The 15,655-nt window shown below is 39.4% G+C and overlaps 1 protein-coding gene across 2 annotated transcripts in view; it reads right to left on the bottom strand.

The window, feature by feature from the left end:
• Nucleotides 1-14,797, bottom strand: part of LOC137294800 (aprataxin and PNK-like factor) — a 30,653-nt gene extending 15,856 nt beyond the window's left edge. For both annotated transcript variants that reach the window (XM_067825915.1, XM_067825916.1), the window contains exons 1-5: nucleotides 14,403-14,797; nucleotides 13,566-13,637; nucleotides 12,568-12,731; nucleotides 6,320-6,402; nucleotides 1,715-1,779 (exon numbers count right to left, since the gene is read on the bottom strand). In XM_067825915.1, the coding sequence (XP_067682016.1) occupies nucleotides 1,715-1,779; nucleotides 6,320-6,402; nucleotides 12,568-12,731; nucleotides 13,566-13,637; nucleotides 14,403-14,495 (477 nt within the window). In that variant the 5' untranslated portion in view covers nucleotides 14,496-14,797. The remainder of the gene's footprint in view (nucleotides 1-1,714; nucleotides 1,780-6,319; nucleotides 6,403-12,567; nucleotides 12,732-13,565; nucleotides 13,638-14,402) is intronic.
• Nucleotides 14,798-15,655: the final 858 nt, after the last annotated feature.

The raw sequence follows: 15,655 nt of genomic DNA, 5'->3' as shown, positions 1-15,655 counted from the left end.
TATCGGAACATGGAGGTAAGTGTCCTTGAGATTGATTGACATGAGCCCGTCCCCTGTCTCTACGGAGGAGATCACTGAGCACAGTGACTCCACCCTGAAGGACGGAACCTCTATGAGCTTGTTCAGCCCTCTGAGATTCAGGATAGGTCTGAATCCTCCGCCCTTCTTGGTCACAAGGAAGTACGTGGAATAAAACCTGTCATGCAACATATGTCATATTTGGGATTTCACTTTCTTAGTAAAGTACAAATTCTAGTACTTTTTTCGGATGAGTCCCATCCGGGATTCGAACCCGCACCCTCAGAGTCAGGCACCTAATCGCCAGCACACAAAGTCAGCCGCCTAGTCCGCTCAGCCACCGCCACTTCCACTTCCACAGAAAATCCACATGTCTGGATTTCCGCATCTGTGGAGGCATCACAAAGATCCCTACTAGGGATCATAAATTTGCATGTAGAGCAGGTTTTAAACTGCAAAACAAACAAACACAACCTACTAATGTGCGTAATGTAACATAACATGAAACAAACACGCATGAGCGACAAGCTAACTAACTAATAATACGTATGTAAACTAGTGAAAGTAAAGTGCCAACAACCACAACCTAACACGTAAAAGGTTGAAGAAATATAATAACAATATGTGCTAACAACTACCAGCTGCATAATACGCTTAATCATAAAGACCCACCGCAAAAAGACTTACCATAGCACATGGTAAACAATTTGGCGAAAAATTACCGTCCGCCATCTTGACAGACCACATGGCAAGCAGGTGGGGACAAGAAATAGTTACAACATGTCTAGACAAATAGCTCTGTAAAAGCGCCCCTTCTAGAGCGCCCATGCCTCTAATAATGAAACCATACACACAGTTTGAGTCTCAGCGCTACTCATCTTGAATCAAGAATGAACTTCAGTGAAACTTGTAGAACACAATCTGAACACGTCTGTACTGACGAGCGACAGATAAGGAAGTGTTTGGTTTGAGGCAATAGCTTTGGAGTTACCTGTTCTTGGCTGTTATGGGTCCAGGTGGCCTGGTAGGGGTGGTCTCACAAGACAAAAACGTTTTGTTTTGGGGTTTTTTTTGTACACACACATTTTTCATTCAAAATATGGTTACAACTGTCCCAAGAATTAAAAGAACATTTTAATGCTTATAATTACCCCAAGGAGGATCTCTGTGAAAAAGAATTATTACCCTTAAGATCTTTTATATATGCTTATCTTTAAGCACATTCAGACAACAGTCACGAAGGGAGATCACTCAGAATGGCTTTGTTTCTGATAAAAATGACCAAATTTGAGATTTTGTTAAATGAAAAGTGAAATACAGAAACATTTTATTTTTTGGAAACATTTTTTGACACAAACAAATAAGAAATCATGGCAGCAATTTTACTACTATGTTCATACTCGTACTTGTTTACAAAATTTCGACGTGATCAGCCGTTTGGCAGCCACATTCCATCAAAGGTCAAGGTCATTCATACAATCCGTGCAGCGTGTCATGCAACAGATTTGACAGGGTGTACAGTTCATACACGCTGGTAAATCTGTCTACATGGTTTCATATGCTTTGGCTATTATCCTATCAGAATTTGACAAATTTATTTTAGGGTAATGAGGCTAGGTGTATTTGGCTCGGTATATATGGCCATGAATGAGGCAAGGCTCGTTGGAAGTAGTATAAGCAGGATGAGAGTCTGTACCTTAGTCTGTTTCCTTGGAGAGTCTTCAAGTTCTCTGCCAACATCATCCAGGAAGTCGTCAGGATCTGAAAGTAGCATAGTGTAGACATATCAGAGGAACAGACCAAACAGTTCAAATGACATCAGGCTTTGGTTGTGCTATATCAGTTGCCTAAGGATCTGTCATACCAAAAGTGTTTGCACACACTGAGTACATGACTGTTTTTTTACAGCTTACACCAAGAGGCCTCTTTTTGCGGAAAACAATGTCAGATTGTTAGAGCTGATGTTACAGAAAGTAAGTTCTCTCAACATCCGCTGAACAGCATGTCAGGTGATCACTATGCTGATCCACATAAGGTGTAAAAAGAGCCCGTAGGTAGGTCACTTAGGCTTTTTAGTGCTTTTGGTAACAAAGGTTTCATACTTTCTAGAATGGTGTCAGGGTTGTCAGTTGACAACAAGAACTGATGAACCTTTCAGGAATAACAAATCTTCGATCTAACCATCCCTAAAGAAGGCAACGATTATGACTGCCAGCAGATGTGACATGCAAGCATGGTCAATCACTTGGTTTGGTGTAGTAAAGTCATACTGGCAGTTGCACATTTAGGAATCAGCACTGGTTCTTGAATATACGCTTGTCTGCCTACACTTGAACCTAGGTATACCAAATGTCATTGGCATCAGACTAGATAAATCTTTGACAAGAATGAGTAAGGACCTTGTACTGCTAGGAATGTATATACCCCCTCCCTCTACTCTCCCTTCTACCTCACCACAGATCACCTAACAGCCTTAGACGAGGTAGAACAGTGGCTCACACACAACGCAGACGGCAGCTTTGAGACTGTAATGTGTGGAGACCTTAACGCACGGGTCGGGCTTAGAAACACCCCCCCTGAGACAGCTGACCAGCCGGGGATCGACAGAGCAGCGTTTCCCGAGGAGGAAAGTGTACCTCTCGATACGAGAAGCTCATGTGATTTAGCTGTAAATACCTTAGGGAGAAAATTACTTGACCTCTGTTTTACTCATAATTTGTACATATGTAATGGTAGATGCGTGGGAGATAGGGGGGGGAACTTTACTTATATATCAGAAGCGTTATTGACTATTTCATTGCATCTGTAAATATTCATTTACATTGTGAATACTTAACGGTGCACTCGAGAGTTGAATCGAAGCACATGCCTGTTAGTTTGATGTTAAACTTTGATGCAGATGTGACTGCACCTGTAGATAGCGGTGGTGGTAAGGATAATGAAGGTTTAACTCAATATATATGGAACGCAGAAAATGAACAAACGTTTCTAGACACACTGTGTGAACGCCCACCGGCTCTTGATGATTTAGTAGATTTAGTTAATGTTGATGTTAATAACGCACTTGATCTATTTGTCAAACACGTTTGGAAATCGGCAGATGTGTTTGAAAATACACCCTATAAGCAATCTAAAGGTGGATTCTATACTAGCAGATGTCAGTATGCTAAGCGAGAGGCTATAAGAGAACTTAGGCGTTATAGAAACACTAAATCAGCCATCATTAGACGTAAATACTGTGAACTGAGGAATAATTATAAATATGAATGTAGAAAAGCTAAGGTCTCATTTCAGCAAAAGAAAAGTTCTAAGTTAAAATCTTCCATCCATAACACTTCTGCGTTCTGGAAAGAGATGAGAAGTGTGAATGCTACAAAGAGCCCACGTTGTCCACTAGACAAATCTTTACTGTATAATCATTTTAAAGGGTTGTTCACACCTAGAAATCTAGCTGACGATACCACTGAGAATGATGTTTTCTGTCCTGATGTGAATATTCCTTTAAATGATATTGATAGCTATATTCTTGAGTCTTCTATCACTGATGAGGAAATATGTTCATGTCTTTCCCATCTGAAAAATGGCAAGTCAGCGGGTAGTGATGGTGTCATTACTGAGCTGTTGAAATCATCTAAGCATGTTATTATGCCCTTTTTAAAGGTATTGTTTAATAAGATTTTTGATACAGGCGTTTTTCCCATGGCTTGGACGAAAGCAATAGTTATTCCTTTACATAAAAAGGGCGATCGCAAAAACCCAGATAATTACAGAGGGATTTCAATACTGTGCATATTAAGTAAATTATATACGTCCATTTTAAATGTCCGCATCAGAACCTGGGCAAATATAAGGAGTAAAATTCCCAAAACACAAGCTGGTTTTAGACAAGGGTACTCTACGATTGGATCATATTTTTACTTTACATGGTGCTATAGAAAAATGTCTAATTAAGAAAAGGAAAAAGTTATATGTTGCTTTTATTGATTTTAGAAAAGCCTTTGACTCAATTGACTGTCCTAAGTTATACAAGTGCTTATTCAAATCTGGTCTTCAGGGGAAAATGCTATCTGCTATCATGAGTATATATAGTTCAGTAACAGCTTGTGTTAGAGGTTATAATGGGTATACTGAATATTTTGATTGTCCAATTGGTTTAAAGCAAGGTTGTGTTCTTAGCCCCATATTGTTTTCCTTTTTCATTAATGGATTATCAGATGACATATCTAGATATGGCAAATATGGAGTGCAGTTATTTCCCGACCTATTAGGAATAATGTTACTTATGTTTGCAGATGATGTTGTTCTTATATCTGATACAATTACAGGCTTACAGAATCAACTTAATATACTGCACAATTACTCTGAATATAAAGTCTAGAGGTAAATTTAGACAAGACAAATATAGTTGTTTTTAGAAGGGGAGGGCGCTTAGCAAGGAATGAAAAGTGGTTTTTAAATGGCCAGCCAATAACAACATTAAGTACTTATAAATATCTGGGAGTTGTATTTTCGTCAACATTCAAGATGAGAAATTGCATCACTGATTTAGCATTGAGGGGCAAGCGGGCCTTAATGGAAGTAATAAGTAATTTAAATGGAATTGGAATAATAGACCCCAGTGTGTACTTCAAAATTTTTGATGCCCAGATACAGCCGATATTACTGTACGGAGCAGAAATCTGGGGAATGCATAGATTTTATGAAATAGAAAAGGTCCATTTAATAGCCTGCAAACGTTTCTTGAATATCAGCCCTCAAACACCTACTGCTATTGTATATGGCGAATGTGGAAGATATCCTCTCTATATAAACGCATTGTGTAAAACTTTGAAATATTGGGTAAAGGTTATTCATATGCATGAAGATAGAATCCCCTTGAAAGTGTACAAAATGCAAGTGTATTACGATAACTGTGGCTACAAGACATATGCTTCTTATATAAGAGAAATACTTTTTGCACATGGGTTTGGTTACGTCTGGATGTCCCAGACAGTTGGTGACGCAGCTTTATTTTTAAGTAGATTCAAGACTGTTGCAATCAATATATTTTTTCAATCATGGAACAGTACATTGAATAACAGTTCACGATACCATATGTACCGAGAGTTTAAAAGTCTGTTAACTCCAGAAAAATATTTATCATGTATAATGGACAAAAAGTTTCGAAATATTTTGACCAAATTCCGATGTGGATTATTAAGGCTAAAGTATAATGAAGGTAGATGGTTGAATGTTGAGGTTGCTCTGTGTAATCTAGGTGTAGAAGACGAGTACCATTTCATCTTTATATGTACTGAATATAACGCACTAAGATTAAAATACTTGCCATGTATATATCAGAAACAACCAAACTACTATAAATTTAAGTCTCTGTTATCAACGAACAATGAAACAATTTTAAGAAATTTATGTAAATATATCTATCATGCTTATAAAAGCAGGACAATCAAACTCCAATAATTTTTCTTCAAACCACAGGTTCGTACATTTTAACCATATATTTACATTTGTGTGTATATATGTTTATATCACAATGTTATATTTATAGTGACAAGAATCTGTTAATACAATCCACATGTACCATTAATATGTATACCCTGTAATAATTAACTTATATTTGTAACAATTGCGTGTATATTGTATATGGGCCTGTGGCCTACGTACGGAATAAAAATACTTGACTTGACTGGAAATCTTGTACCCCTAGCATGCTGGGTCCTGTTGTGTATATCACAAGCTGACATACACAAAGTGACCCGGGAGCCTGAGCTTTGTACCGAAAGTACCACTTTGTGAGACATACAGTAACAATCAAATGGCCATGTTACATGTTACTCCTGAGTGTGTTGGATTTTATGTCACTTTTTGCAATATTCTAGCAACATCACAGCAGGATATACATACAATGATATTCATACAATGTACCCATGACTGGAATCAAACTGGGCCTTGGCGTGACAAACAAACCCTTTAACCACAAAGCTACCCCACCACCCCTAATTCCACTTGTGACTGATGCTCCATGATCAAAGTTATAAGCAATCATATAAAAAGACCTTTTCTATTTATTGATAATCAATAATAATAGTGAATTTATAAAGCGCTAAAATACTCCATACACTAAGTGTCTGCTCTAAGTGCTCTGTTATTCACCCTTCAACTTGTAAATGCTAATAAACAGTGCCCAGAGTTTAAAATGAAAACAACACTGAGAAGTCATGGTCATCATAACCACAACAAAGCATTGTGATGTAATATTACTTCAGCAATAGCTCCTGGGAAACAACAGACTATTCATTACCTTCATCTTTCACTGTTCTGTCCAATGACTTTGGTTCCGATTTGACTTTGGAATCAGACTGACTCTTTGGTTCTTCTTTGACACTGTAAAAATATTATTTTACAGTAAGGCCAACTGGATAATGACAATTTTCATACACATTTATACTAAACGACAATATATATTGTAAGAGTGAGTGAGTGAGCAATATCCCAGATATATAGCGGCGGTCTGCAAATAATCGAGTCTGGACCAGACAATCCAGTGATCAACAACATGTGCATCGATCTGCGCAACTGGGAACCGATGACATGTCAACCAAGTCAGCGAGCCAGACCACCCGATCCCGTTAGTTGCCTCTTACGACAAGCATCGTCGTCTTTTATGGCAAGCATGGGTTGCTGAAGGCCTATTCTACCCTGGGACCTTCACGGGATATTTTGTAAGAACTAATATGCATTTAATACTGACAAAAGACAGTTTTTAGAAAAAATTGACATTTTACATTTATCCTGACTCCTGCTTATTATACTTATCTCCTTCTTCTATGCGAATGATAGTGGAACACTTGAATCCCTTTCAGTTCCTTTTGAAGAGAACATGACAGTTAACTCACCCCTGAGTAGTCTCCCTTGAATACTTTCCTGCCAAATCAGTTACATGGCTAACCACGTTTGTCAGTCTCTCTGAATATATCAGACATATGGATTTACTGGGGAGGCTGGGAGGGCTTGACACCACGAATCAGGATAAGCATAAAATATGAATTTTTTTTTCTAAAAAATTACATATTTTTCCTTATCATGACTCATGATTATTTTGCTTCCCGAATCTGACGAAATTGGAAATCCACTGTTAACTCAAAGGGGACCACATTTTGTCATACTTCTCTTAGACTAGTAAATCTTGCAGATTCATGTTAAAATTGCAGATTTATACAGAGTCTTAATCACTCAAGCTAGTGTGGTCTAGACAGTACGTATGGACTCTCAACCAAAACTCTCCAGAGTGAGGGTTATCAACAAGTCAAGTGATAAAGGGTGAGACTTCAACTCAGCACCTTTGTGGAACCATCAGTTGTTGAACTAAAACTGGCCCCAACCGGTGAATGCCGGAGACGTCTTAAGTGGTAATGTCACTGAGGTAGTGCTTTTCAAACACTGTGTCTGACTACCAATAGCAGCCCTCCATATTAGATGATATCGAGCAGTTTCTGTGCAGAGCGAGTGTGGACGCCAGTGCTCTGACTTTGTGTGGGTTGGAGACTGATGGAGGTTTTAGTCCTGCTCCTTTGTAGCCTGCATCCAAAGTGATACTGTCCTTCTTGAGACTTTTGTGGATGCCATTGTAGACAAGGGTATGCATAAGTGCTTAAATTTCCTTCTCCTTGTTTTAGTCATTTGAAGATATATCTACTGGGCTCTGACAGGACACAAGGATAAGTCTTGAGTGTCCTCTGGTCTGAGGATCACAGATAGTGCTGGAATAAGGAGCTGTCTGTCCATTTGACCAGGTAACTGATTCTTGGCAATTAAGTCCCATCTAAGTCCTAGATGTACTGAAGCATGGTCTTCGGTGTTGAATTGAGTTGGTCCAAAGTCCAGCATATGTATCTCTGACATCTAAGTTGTCGTGGCTGGGGCATGTAGAAGCATAGTTTTCTGTGTGAGTAGCTCAAAGGTTGTTTGCTCTGGTGGTTCATGCACATGATTTGTGAGATGTTGTGGAGTTATGTTCCTATACCAGGCTAGTGCTCTGAAATTCTTCTGGTGGTCATCCAGTTTGAAGGAGTGTAGTAGTTTTGGCACTTTCATCAGCTTGTTGCTCGTCTTCATAGTGACAACTGTGCTTATTACTGCCAGATATGTAGATGATGTTTAACTTTTCATTGCCTTGCATATCTAAGGTGATATAGATATTCCGCATACTGTTCATATCTCTGCCACTTGTCATCTTACAAGTTGTAAGTTGATCTGCACAGAGTTAAAATCACTGCTTTAGATGCTCTGAGGGTCTATCCTGTTTTATTCCTGCAAGTCTTGATACAGTCCATACATGTAGCTGGAACATCACCAGGTTTCCGTGAGCTTGCTTGATGTGCCAATGTACAAGTAGGTTTGGCCACTCCGATAGTTTCAGGTTTGGCCCTCTGAGTTCTTGTATTATATCTGGGAACCAGATCCTTGCTGGCCAGTAGGGCATGACAAAAGTCAGTTGTAGCACTCAAGTCTGCTTGATCTTCAGTAATACTTGCGGTAGTAGATCCAGAGCCAACATGTATGTGTGTAGTCCTTGAGATACTCAGTGCATCTGTTGCTCGGGCTTGAGGATCTGGTACTGGTGTGACGAGCATCTGAGGTTGTTTGTTGAACCTTTTGGCAAACAGTTCTATGAGGGGAGATCCTACTATCAGTACGATGAGCTGGAACGCCTGGGTGGAGCATCCATTCTGTAGGTGATGGATGAAATGGATGTAATAGAACATCCACTAACACATTCTTGGCTGTTACGTGAGACACCTTTAGCCAGATGTTTAATTCATCTGCAATACTGAACAACTGCAAAGTGAGCTGAAGCAAGCTTGGTGATCTTGTTGATCCCTGCCAGTTTATGTAGAATGCCACAGTAGAGTTGTCCGTGTGAATCATCAGCATTCAGCTGATCAGTGAGCTCAACCAGTATCATATGGCATTGATCAAAGTCTTTATCTCCAACTGGTTGATGTGAGCTCAACCAGTATCATATGGCATTGATCAAAGTCTTTATCTCCAACTGGTTGATGTGAGCTCAACCAGTATCATATGGCATTGATCAAAGTCTTTATCTCCAACTGGTTGATGTGAGCTCAACCAGTATCATATGGCATTGATCAAAGTCTTTATCTCCAACTGGTTGATGTGAGCTCAACCAGTATCATATGGCATTGATCAAAGTCTTTATCTCCAACTGGTTAATGTGAAGATGTTGTTCTTGTTTCATCCACTTTCCTGATGCTACTCCATTGTTGAGATGATCACATCATCCTTGTAGTGATGCATCTACATAGAGGTGTTTGTCGATTAACCAGCTCTTCTAAATAGCTCCCTCCACAGACATTAACTTCTTAGTCCACCATAACAGTTACGTCTTGAGACTGTCTGGTAGAGAGATCAGATGTGTGCTGTCCTGGTGTCTTACCAGGAATCACTGCAACTGACGTAGTTGTAGTCTTCCTCTGTGAGTCAGGTCCTGCGCTGACACTGAGACACTGCCACGTTTGCAGCGGTAAAGGAGAGATGACTGCTTGCAGAATCATGGCTTGGATCTTGGCCCAATGATCTTCTGGGACCAGTTATGTTGTGATGAAGGAATTGAATCTTTTGCTTCGGTTCCAACTCTGACGTCATCCCAGCTGTGAGTGGTTTGATGGTGGTAAAGTCTAGATGAAACTTGATTGATTGGATTCTTGATAACCTTGTATCCTGTCATCCAGGAAGACACTGTGTAGACCTTGACGATGTGGACATGGGACAATGTGCTTGGTCAATCGCATAAATAACCAAAGGGCTGATGATATTCCAAATGGCAGGATGCTCCACTAGAAGTGTCAACCTCTGAACAGGAATCTCAGATATTTTCTTGATCCCTGATGAACCGGGATGTGCAGATAAACGTCTTGTAGGTCTATGCTGGCCAAGAAATCTGCTGGAGATAAAAGTTCTGAGCTGAGGTAGGTGGATCATCTTGAATTTCTCTACCCTAAGTAGATAGTGTTGCTTGAATCTTTTCATGTTGTGTATCTACCTGAACTTCTCTCTTGGACTTTTTCTTGGGCACTAGGAAAACTGGGGTGCAGAAGCCAGGCGTTATATGGTATTGATCTATCACTTCTATGGCGCTCTTGGTCAGTGGCTTCCTCTATCTTTTCTGCCTGATCATCTGTGTAGTTGAAGGCTGTGGGTCAGCAGTTGTATGTCTTTCAGCTACACTCTGCAGCCTTCTTGCAGTACTTGTGAGACATAGTCACACTCTAGCATTCCCCAATTCTCCCAGTATCTTTGTAGATGTCCATCCACTGTTGTTGGCTGTAGCGGAATGGCTGGTGGTGGAAGTATCCATTCATTCTGAACCCCATCTCCAACATCTTGATCCTCTGGAACTCCTGGGAGTGCACCCTCTGCAAGAGTTGCTCCTGTTGTTTCAGGATGAGAAGCGAAATGAGCTTTTTCCACCTCTGGAACTGGTGTATTTCTTCTCCTTCACCTTCTGCACACTGGAAAACTTTAACTTGTTGAGGTACCTCTGCGACGTTTGACAGATAACGTTGGCCAACGTGTCCATGGACTGGAGCTTTATGACACCTCTGGAATGATGTGTGACTTCCTTGACGACTTCATCAGTCTCCCCAACAAATATGGTAGGTACCGCCCTTGCAGCTCTTAGTAGTCTGAGTGAATTTGTCATTCCAGGAAGCCATCGAATGAAGACCCTTTCTGCATAGTTAGGTGAGACTCACTGACATTAAGGCCAGGCGATCTGACATGGAGTGTTGGTCCTTTTTCTGAGTTATAAGCGCTAATAGGATCATCCTATCCTCTTCTGTCTTCAACATCATCTGCAGTTGTAGACTTACAGAACAAGGACAGATCTCTCCGGTACAGGTTCTTGAAGGCCCACACTTTCATGAACGTTGTCCAACGTCATAGAGCTCTGACATGCCTTGCTTTCTTCAGCGGACCAGCGCACCATCAAGGTCATCATGTGCGTTGTAAACTACCTTATAAAGGCCCCCAGTCAAGTTCATCATTGTAGGTTTGAACTGATGTGATGTGGTCGAGGCCTTCGATAACAGTGAGATGTCATCCATGACTTCTTGCAGCTGCGATGATGTTACGCTGGTGTTGTCTCTGATGACACACACGTGTTGCAGAAGCCTGGTCTTCAAATAGTTGAGCAGCTGCTGTGGTTGTACAGGAAGAACATCTATCTCACTGAAGATGTTGTCTGTGCAGGCAGCAGAATCTGAGGATCAGCATAAACATCTGTTTCGGCAGGAGGAACGATGTCTTCATTATATGACCTCTGATAATTCGTCGCCTTACTGGAACAAGATGACTTCAACAAGTTTCTAAATGAAGATGACTTCTTACATGCCACAGACATGAGGACTTCTACCATTTATTCTCTGATGAAATGGACTCCATAGTAGCAGGACTTTTATTGGATACGGCTAAGTCCTGACCACCAACAGATGAGTGCTGCTCTTCCAACCATCCACATGGGCGATGAAGGAGAGTGACAAGCATGGTTAGTCATGTGACTGTTTGGGTAGTCAAGTATTGAAGGGAGGCAACTCATGGGTGAGCGAACTTTTACATCTTCTTCAAGGTAACGACAAGGGATTCCAGTGTTCCAGTATCATTTGCACAGAAGGCAATAAGCAAAATAAGCACGAGTCAAGATAAGCGAAAATTATGCATTTTCAGAATGTCTGGAGAATAACAGGGAAAGAAATGCAAATGTAACTCAATATGTTAATGACTTCTGTTTATATGTTCTGATAATGAGTTTTTCAAAGACATATTAAAGGAATGGTCAGTATCTTGCTGTCCCCTTGCCATTAACCCCTGAAGGTCATTACAAGAAATAAATAATCAAATCAAGACAATAAACACTGAAGTGATGCCTTTCACATTGATATATTTCAAATGGACAAACAGATGACAAACATTATGATTTTCATCGAACTTCAAGCTACTAATAGTGACAGTGAGTTTTCTGAAACCACAAACCTGTTGCTGCTGAAACAAAACAAATCATTCAATCCCCCACTAACAATGAACATTTATGAGTCATCTCCCCTTACTGACAAAACAGCAGTGTTTTGTTTCCCTGTTATTAACAAGTAGCACCACACTCAGCAATATTTCAACGTTATCATGTATATGACAGTGGTATGTACTGGACAAGACAATCCAGTGATTGACATAATAAGCATCAGTCTGCAAATCATCCGCGAAGTCACAATGTCTGAGTTTTTTCGACATCCATCATACTGTTCTGTTAATATACTCGCAATCGCAAGCTGACAACAAACTGTCCATGTTGTGCTGAACTCGCAGACAAGGAGAGCTCAAAATATGTACCAGATTATCATGGTTTAAAACCAGTATTTGGTATCAGTTAAAAAATGAAAACAATCAATATTCACTCTCAACAAAACATACTCTCATGAGTCACTTCCAAGTAATTTTAATATTCTTCAACATGAGTAAATAAAGACCACTTACCTTGTACCATTAATGGCCCCTTGTTTCCCACATACAGTGAAAAACAGTTGTTCAGGAAGTAGACCAAAGACATCACCAGTGGCCAGCTTACACTTGTCGTCTTTAGGCAAAGCTACTTGATGCTCTCCCCCTCCTCGTCGCAGGAAGCAGGGGTTAGTGTGAGTCTGTAACATCAAAATATCATCATTACAAATATTACAAGAATTTGTTCCCATGAAAAGTCTGAATTCCAAAAAGTTCAGCCCTGGTGTGTCTTTACTTTTAGAGGAAGCAACAGGGTAGCCAAGTGGTTAAGCGTTCACTTGTCACACCAAAGACCTGTGTACATGTTCATGAGTTGATGGGTACAATGTGTGAAGCCCATTTCTGGTGTACCTCGCTGTGACATTGCTGGAATGTTGCTTAAGATGGCATGAAACAATACTCATTCACTCCTTGCTTTGAGAAGACAAACTTTTACTTTATTTCAATATCTTGCATACATTTGGCCAGATTTTATATTTTCATGTGATACACCAATCCAATTCATTTTCTAACACATAGCAAAAAGTGCTTTCTGCTATAAGTATGATCTTATTTTGCTCTTAGCAATGTTCCAGTAATATTGTGATGGTGTACACAAGAAATGGACTTCACACATTATCTCCCTTTGGGGAATCAAACCCAGCCTTGAGTGAGGTAAGCAAACACTTTAAACACCAGGCTTCACTGCAGATCATCACCCCTGTATAATGGCAGTCTGTAAATGATCAATTCAGGACAAGAAAACCCAGTGGTTGACAGCATGAGCATCACTATGCAGTCATGATCACAAGCAACCATGACAGCAAGCCTGACTATTCAATCCGCTTCTTAGAACAAGCATGGGTTCAGGACAGTATAGTGTATTTTGTATTTACATTGGAATATGGATAGAAATTGTGAAGAATTTTCACAGAAACAAAAACATGAACTATCCGCACATGCTAACATGGTGTAAGCTGACACATTTAACTTACTGGAGTTATGTACAAAGTCTTGTCAGTAACCTGCAGCTCAGCATGACTCCGGGAAACCCTCTTGTCTGTAACCTGAAATGTGACAGTGACATATAATTAATGTAATTACGGGAAAGAGTTTCTTCTGTTCACCCATATTATTTCTTTCACAGATTAGTAGAGGAAATACCAAGTGGTTCAACCAGAGAACATACAATAGATCTATGGTTCAAACCTATATACTGTACTCAATTTGTTGTTTTTTTCAATATATTTTTTGTAATTCCTCTAGTAAATGTTGTGTTAGACTTTGTTAATAATTCTAGTATGCATCATTTTTTTGTAATTCCTCTAGCAATTGTTGTGTTAGACTTTGATAATAATTCTAGTATGCATCATATTATAAATATTATTTGGGATGGGGGAAACGGCAGGAACTCTTACCTAATTACAGATTGCATCACATTAGTATCTACGTGATAGTTTGAGCCTTGATGTCTCAATACAATTTATATTCCCTTCTAGTTCCCACAAATTAAATGTTATCAATATATTTGAGCACCCTAGGACAGGACCACAATTTTAACAAATCATAAATCAAAATTTGCACATTGATTACCAAATATGTTCTTGTTTTAATATTAGTCCTGATTAATTAGCATTATATTCTATCATTCCTTGCAAATACCTGTTCAGAGAAGATTCGTGCATGCAACAACACATTAATTACTGAACAGAAACGACATATAAAGCAGTATAACATTGTTCATTCTGTACTTTCAGCGGACACAAACATGTTGCAACATTTTAACACCTAGGTCACCGACTTAGGTAATCTTGGCGTTCGTGGATTGGTACCTGCAGGAATGGGCCTCTGCCGATGACAGTTTTTCCCAAAGGTACTTCAATGACTTCCCCACCTTCCGTCGATTGCAGAAATATGCCCGACATATTTTGACGAATGTTTAATACATTTATATCCTGCAATATTTTGCTGGAACGTGGAGATAGAAACTAGGTCACAGAATTGATGAAGCCAACGCCGTCCCTCGAGCTTCCTCGATATTCTACTACTTCAATAGACGTTTGTTCAGCAAATCAAATGAAAAATATTTGTGCAAAACAATGGAAAATTGCAGAAGTTGTTAAATTAGGGGCAGTTTTTGCCAAACATTCGTGGACGCATCACATTTTCGCTTGTTTTGGTCGCAAAAACTTTTCGATTTCCAAACAAAATGAGTGGATCAAAGGGGCGCTACTCTATTGTGTCTTTGCGGGCGGCGCTAAGAGCTGTAATACAATTATGTCATTTGTTCAAATATTTGATAACAACACTGAACCATATAATCAAAGTGTGAATGAGCGAAGAGACCATTCTGTTTTTGTCTATGTTCTAATGAGTTGTTAAAAAAATAGAAATATATTAAAATAGGATTGTACCAGAGACTATATCGTCTCTGATTATACGAATTACTTGAAACACTGTTTTGACCAAGTATCAGTATCTGTATCAGTTTGGGATTTTAACAAACAGGAAAAATACATTTTACTAAATCCCCTGTACATTATGATGTTCCTCTTTATGCCCTTAACGTCATAATTAATACTCAGTACAATAGTTTAACTAATATTCAAGGTAAAAACGCATTGAATATGAACACGGATTGTAAACTAAAATGTGGAACATTAAGTATTAATTTTACACACTGAACATAAAAAATTGAGTGTTACTGCTTTCAAGTATAAACATTTCGATGAGCAATATAACAATCAGCGGTGGCTCACGTTGCTTCATTGTTAACGATACGAAATGACGTCATCCATTTATTGCGTCACTTTGATAACGTTACGACGTAATCTCAACAATAGACAGACGTCATTGACGTTTCTTTATAGAGTGTTCAAAGTGGGGTTTGGCCATCTGTTGGGTAGTTCTCTGGAGCAGCTATTTCCCTCTCCAACAAATATATTGGATTCAATCATTATTTCACCATCATGATGTCACCACAAAACCAGTAGCATGATGTTATCCACTCATAACTGAGCTCAAACTGAGACCCGTGAACGTCCGGGTTAGACTTGATCTTCAGCAAGCCATGTTTGTTGTAAGA

This window comes from Haliotis asinina, chromosome 8 (assembly GCF_037392515.1).
Source record: "Haliotis asinina isolate JCU_RB_2024 chromosome 8, JCU_Hal_asi_v2, whole genome shotgun sequence".
Classification (NCBI taxonomy): domain Eukaryota; kingdom Metazoa; phylum Mollusca; class Gastropoda; order Lepetellida; family Haliotidae; genus Haliotis; species Haliotis asinina.
Note: the sequence above shows the minus strand (reverse complement) of the source record. Positions and strands in the feature narration are given on the sequence as shown.